The 6,252-nt window shown below is 40.8% G+C and overlaps 1 protein-coding gene across 1 annotated transcript; it reads right to left on the bottom strand.

The window, feature by feature from the left end:
- Positions 1 to 556: 556 nt before the first annotated feature.
- On the bottom strand, positions 557 to 1,258 carry LOC114290698 (uncharacterized). Its single transcript, XM_028234644.2, has one exon. The coding sequence runs from the start codon at positions 1,256 to 1,258 to the stop codon at positions 557 to 559; it is 702 nt and encodes a 233-aa protein (XP_028090445.2).
- Between the last annotated feature and the right edge of the window lie 4,994 nt (positions 1,259 to 6,252).

Consider the following 6,252-nt stretch of genomic DNA (forward strand, 5'->3'; position numbering starts at 1 on the left):
TTTGGACTACGGGCCGAGTTGCTGGTTGGACATTGAGTTGGTGACATGCAAAGGTTGGGTCCAACCCAGGAGTCTCGTAAGCAGACCAGGCAAATACTTCTATATTCTTGCGGAGGAGAGTTAGCAACTGCTCTTTCTCTCCGGCGAGAAGCGAAGTGCCGAGCAGAAAGAACTTGTCTGGATCTCCTCTGCCCACCAAGATCGTTTCGAGGTCCTCCACCATCTTCTCTATTAGCACTCTACCAACGTCTTCCAGTATAGGCTGATCAGGCAGTTCGACCATCTGGACTTCCTTGTATGCTTGTTTAGACTTCATGACGGCGATGAAGCAGTGCTTTGCCGCTACTTGGTCACCCTTGATCTCCTCCACCCCATTCTTTGTTGGGAAACGGACTCCCTGGTGGTAAGTGGATGGCACTGCCTCCATTGTATGAATCCAAGGTCGATCAAGTATTATATTGTAAGGAGATGAAGTGTTGATCACCAAAACGTCGATAAGGACCACTTTGGACTTTGCTGTGACGGACAAGGTGATCCAGTCGAGCGACCACTCTGTTTATCCATTGAAGCCGATCAAAGAGGAGACTGCAGGGATTAAGTGTTGCTCATCAAGACCTAGCTTTTTGAAAAGGTCATAATGCATAATGTCAGCGGCACTCCCTTGATCAATTAGGATCCGTTTCACATCAAATTTGTTCGCCACACCGACGGTGACGATCAGGACATCAGTGTGAGGATGCTGGATCCTTTCCAGATCTTTCTCAGAGAACACAATGTCGAACTGAGAGGGCTTTGCTTCCGTTCTGGACTTCTTGAGCAATGGTCCTACTGACATGACTTGTTGCAAGTGTGTGGCTCTTTGAACCTCACCACGAAGGGTTTTCTCCCTTTGGGGGTCTGTCATCCCATGGATAACGTTTATCACTAGCCTTGGGGCTTGGTCCTCTGGTAGAGGGGTTGGAGGTTGTCCCTGTTTTGCCCTTGTCTTTTCCACATCAATCCATTGCTGGAGGTGGCGGACAGTGACCAAGTCTTCGAAATGCCTCTTAAAGTCTCTGCAGTTCTGCGTCTTATGTCCTTTCTCACGATGGTAGGTGCACCACCACTCCTGGTTGCGCCGAATTGGGTCCTCCATCATCTTAGGAGGCCAAACGAAGTAACGTTCTCCCTTGATTTTTTCCAAGAGCTTGTAGATCGGCTCCGTGAAGATAGTGGTTATGGCTTCATAGGATCTGCTGCTTTCTTCTTTAGTTTGCATGGTCGGTTGCTTATTTTGGCCATACCTTCTTCTTTGGTCCTCCCTCCTAGGCTGTTCGGCTCTATGTTGCCAAGAGGCCTTAACTCCCTCATCTGCAACTGACACTTGTATAAAGGTTGTGTCATCTTCCACACGGGCTCGCTCCTCTATTCGAGCCCTTAGCTCTTTCAAGTCAGAGGTGGGCCGTTTCGTCAATGACTGCCTGAGCTTATGTGAAGAGGGGAGGCCTTGTTTGAAGTATAGAGCTGCCAACGGCTCGCTACAAACATCTTCTTCCAAATCGCCATATGTCTTCCAATATCAACGAGCGTATTCGCGCAAAGACTCATTTTTATCCTTCCGAGTATTGAACAAGGTATCCAATCCCTTCGGGATTCAGCTATTAGAAACAAACCGTGTGAGGAAGGCTTCGGAGAGCTAAGCCCAATCATAGATTGATTGAGGAGGAAGCTCGTCATACCATCGGAGGCCGTGCTCACCAAGGCTAGAGGCAAAAACCTTGCACATGAACGTATCGTTCTGATTCCAAAGTGACATCATTTGGCAGTAATGGCTGATATAAGTCAGGGGGTCTAACTTTCCATCATAGAGGATGAATTTTGGTGGACTGTACTTATGAGGCGCTTCCACTACTTCAATCTCAGGGCAAATGGGGGAAGAGACTAGTCGGTCTAGAGCACGACGCTTTATCTGATGAATGGACTGATCTAGATGCTCCTTTTCCCTTTTTAATCGCCGTTCTGCTACTTTGTTCGACCGTCGATCATCCCCTTGCTTGTCGTTCAACCATGTCCTCAAGTGATGCGGTCGCTCGTCCCGATGGCGCGTAGGAGGAGAGATGGCTGAATAATAACTGATGGACTTTTGTCTCTTGTGAGAGTCTTCTCGGGGATTCTCTATCCTACTACTGGCTCTCTCACTGCGTACCGGAATCAGCTGGCTGTCCTCACCATGTGCAAGACCGTAGTTAGACCGTTCACGTCGTAGGGGTAGTGGAGGAGTGTGCCTCTGTTGTTGTGACGGTCCCCCTCCAGACTTCCTTAGCTCACCCTGAGGTACCATCTGCTTCCTCAGTTGAGCACGTAGCTCCTCAATCTCTAGACTCATCGAGTCGATGACATGATCACGGTGGTCCTTCTCAACAAACAGCCGTTGAGATGACTGATAAGTGGCGACATGATGTCGCTCCGCCGTATGGAGGGTCGGACTGTCGTGGTCCATCAGGTTGTCGTTCCTGGTAAGGAAGGCCAGACCCTTGTCTTTGGTTCTCTCCGTTCCTGGAGTCTTCTCTCCAATCCCGGGTTGCGAGGTTTCTTCAATATCCATCGTCGGAGTTCGTCACAAAGCAATCAGAGAACAATTCCCACAGACAGCGCCAAATGTGTGGACCAGTTTCCACAATAGAGTAAGATAGAACTTCATGGACGAACCTTGGTGCACCGATGGGTGAAGGCCTGTACAAGGAGCAAATAGTTAGGCTGCCCGACCGGGGGTTGGTCGGAAACCCCTCCGATGGTCGAGTCAGTACTGGAGTTTGGTAAAGACAAGATAGAGAAGGCCAGTGTGTTTCTAGAGTTAAGAGATCACCCCTTTCAATGAGAGTAAGGTTACCTTTTATAAGGATCGTATGACTTATTCATCAAGCTCCCTCGTTCTCCGCCTGGTCCTCAGTCGTGATGGTAGCACATCCCTTAATAGAGGGGAGCAAGTTCCGTCATTCGCGGGCACCACTTGCCTTTTACTTTACATGGTATTGATTGATCTATTAGCACTCATGTGTCGTGGAGTGGGAGCCTTGAAGCCCAAGTTATGGACTTACCCACTTCGGAGTGGGGAGTGGTGCTAGGGCCAGGCCCATGGTCTTTTCTTCTTTGGAGTGGGGAGTGGCGCTAGGGCCAGGCCCATGGTCTTTCCCTCTTCGGAGTGGGGAGTGGGCCAAGACTGATCCCTTAGCTCGGCCCATCATAGAGTAGAGAGAGAGAGCCCACTTCGGAGTGGGGACCTTCATCCAGTACAACGAGACTCCATACAAATAGGCTTGAGTACGGAGTGGGGACCTTCGTCCACTCCAACGAGGTTCCATACAAATAGGCTTGAGTACGGAGTGGGGACCTTCGTCCACTCCAACGAGGTTACATATAAATAGGCTTAAGTAATTGTGCCCCCTTCAACGTGGGACCAAAGATCAACGATGTGAGGATACGAATCCAGGGAAAAGAATACTCTTTCAACTTAATTTGGCTACTGATAATAATATTGTCAATTGGGGTAGTGGGTTTTTCTTCATTTCAAATGGGTTTTGTCGTGGGCTAATTATGTCAATTGAAACTGTCAGGTTATTCTTATTTTTTTCCCAATCTTATCTGTTAGGGATGGTTTGACATGACAATAGACTAATTCCTTCCTGATGGTAAACTATTTTTTGGAAAATTGTGATTCTACGTGTTTGATTTTTGGTTTATTTTAGTAAGAAATTTTCACTACTCATGTGCTTTCAAGAACACTTACTAAAGAAAGAGTTTTTTCTAATACCTTCATTCACTAAAAGCAACATTATATATAGTTAAATTGTTTGACTCATTGATTTGAATATGCAAATAGTCCCTTATTCCTCTCTTGGCTACAAATTCTTCGATAGAATGTAAAGTCTTTGGCCATGCTTGGGTTGTGTTGAATGAAAGATATGTTTGGTTGCTTATGGTTGTCTAAGTTTTTTCTCAGGAAGATTGCACTATTTTTTTAGCTTCAATGGGGGATATAATATCAGTACTCCTCAACTCTTAATTGTTTTCCACTTGTTACAGAGTGAAATGCTTCCTAGTTTGTTCTTGAATATATAGCTTTGGTGGCACTTAACATTTTCATTTTATTTATTTAATATATAACATTTTCAGTCCATGAGTAGTTATAGTTAGTACTCAGTGTCCTTGTTTCAAATATTTGAGTTGTGATTGCATTAGTAGTGATGCTACGAATATATTTTGATCCTCTCATTTAGACAAAGAAAGTAAAACCCTCTCATTTGTAAACTTTCTTGTTTTGTAATCCCCTTCTGTTGTAATATTAGCTTTTTGTTTGATACTGATCTTCACCGACATAGTCCTATCATTTGTATTTCTATAGTTTCTGATTACAACACTTTATAAATGTGGTGTTTCCATTTGTGTTTCTTGTACTCATTCTTGCAGATTGTGAGACTTCCAAGTCTAGCTGCTAGGTTTTCTAGGCGTTGAGCTGAGCCTCTTTCTTGTTCCTTAGGTTGCCCCTTGAGGGGATGATATTTCGACATGGCCCATAATAAGACAAAAGACCCCTCAGCAGCGGTTTTGAATTTAAGGATAGTTTTTGGATGGTTTAGAACTTACGGATTTTTTTTTTTTTTTTGTTCATTTTGAACGTTTTAGACGTTTTGAACTTAAACATAGTTTTTGATGTCTAGAAACATAGTTTTGGATGGTTTGGAATGAATAGATAGTTTTTGGATGTTCAAAAGTTATAGATAGTTTTTTTTTGTTTTGTTTTGTTTTTTGGATGTTTGAAACAATATTTTGGTGGTTTATTGGTATATATATATATATATATATATATATTTGTAAAGCTTGTTTGTAAGGTTTTCTTATATTGTACAGGTGAAATAAAACCTGTTATTTTTTTTTATTTTATAAATATACTGTTACCCAAAAGATAACCTAATAGGGGGGTGAATTAGGTTTTTACAATTAAAATTAATAATACCCTAATAAAAATTATGACTAGCACAATAGATAAATCTAATTAATGAAATAAAAATAATTAAAATAAGTATCTTAACAACTATGTCAGTTAATGATTTTAGCACAGTAAAAATATAAAATATAGTTGTGGCAATTTAAAATAAAATAAAGAGATAAAGGAGAGAGAAGCAAACAAATTTCTAGCGGTTTGGCTTCAACTCGGCCTACGTCCACTCCTCAAGCTTCACTTGAGATTTTTCACTATACTCTAGCTTCATAGGGTGCTAGTAACATTTTCACAGATGGAGCAATCCTCCACAGATTTTACACAGACTTTCTAAGCCAAGAATACTGAGTGTACTACACCCTTACAAGGTTGAAAACAATGTGTTTTTGCTTTCACAGAAAGCTATAAGAATTATCTCTCAAAGATAGATATAAAAATGAGACTTTGATTTTTCTGTAATCCTCACACAGGAAAGATGGGCTTAAAGCTATACGATTTAATATATAATTTCTGAGAGAGGATTTAAACAAAAATTGAAGAACACTTCTCAGAAAATTTTTTAGAGAATAAATGAGAGTGATTTTATATCAAAGAATATTTTATGGTTTTTTTGGTGTAACTTGTTTACATTAGAGGCTTTGGTATATATAATGAAACTTATAGCCGTTTATAGACATTTATAGCCGCTGTATTCATTTGAATTTATTGTCGTTTATAACCGTTGTATCCATTTGAATATCTTTCACTCCATCATTACGAATTTGAATATCTTCCACTCCATCATTACAAATTTGAATATCTTTCACTTGAACCTTTTGAACCTTTTGAACTGCTGTTGTGCTGGACTGTTTGAACCTCTGTTTTTGGGCTGTTTAAACCTCTGTTTTAGGCTGTTTGAACTCCTAATTTAATCAAATATTAAATACATTCTAACAACATTTAGGATAAAGGTTTATGCAAGAAATAATGGGACAAAATAAATTTTGATTCTATTTTTCTCTTTCAAATAAATTAAAACATAAAATCATCAAAATAAATGTTGATTCTATTTTTCTCTTTCAAATAAATCATCAAAATAAATTTTGATTTTATTTGTCTCTTCCAAATAAATTAAAAACATAATTAAATATATCATAAAAATAAATAAGTCTAACATATACATATTTGACGGTATGCAAAAAATGCTGTGAAAGTAGGGGCATTTACGGCAGGCAAAATAGGTCATTGTATTAAATATTCAATGACTAGCAATGAACATCGTGGTTTGTCCCTTT

This window comes from Camellia sinensis, chromosome 5, assembly GCF_055761805.1.
Source record: "Camellia sinensis isolate YWXY chromosome 5, ASM5576180v1, whole genome shotgun sequence".
NCBI classification, from domain to species: Eukaryota; Viridiplantae; Streptophyta; class Magnoliopsida; order Ericales; family Theaceae; genus Camellia; species Camellia sinensis.

What these genes read in the sequence shown, in the direction of transcription:
- LOC114290698 (XM_028234644.2), bottom strand. Translation starts at nt 1,258, where the DNA reads ATGCAAACTAAAGAAGAAAGCAGCAGATCCTATGAAGCCATAACCACT.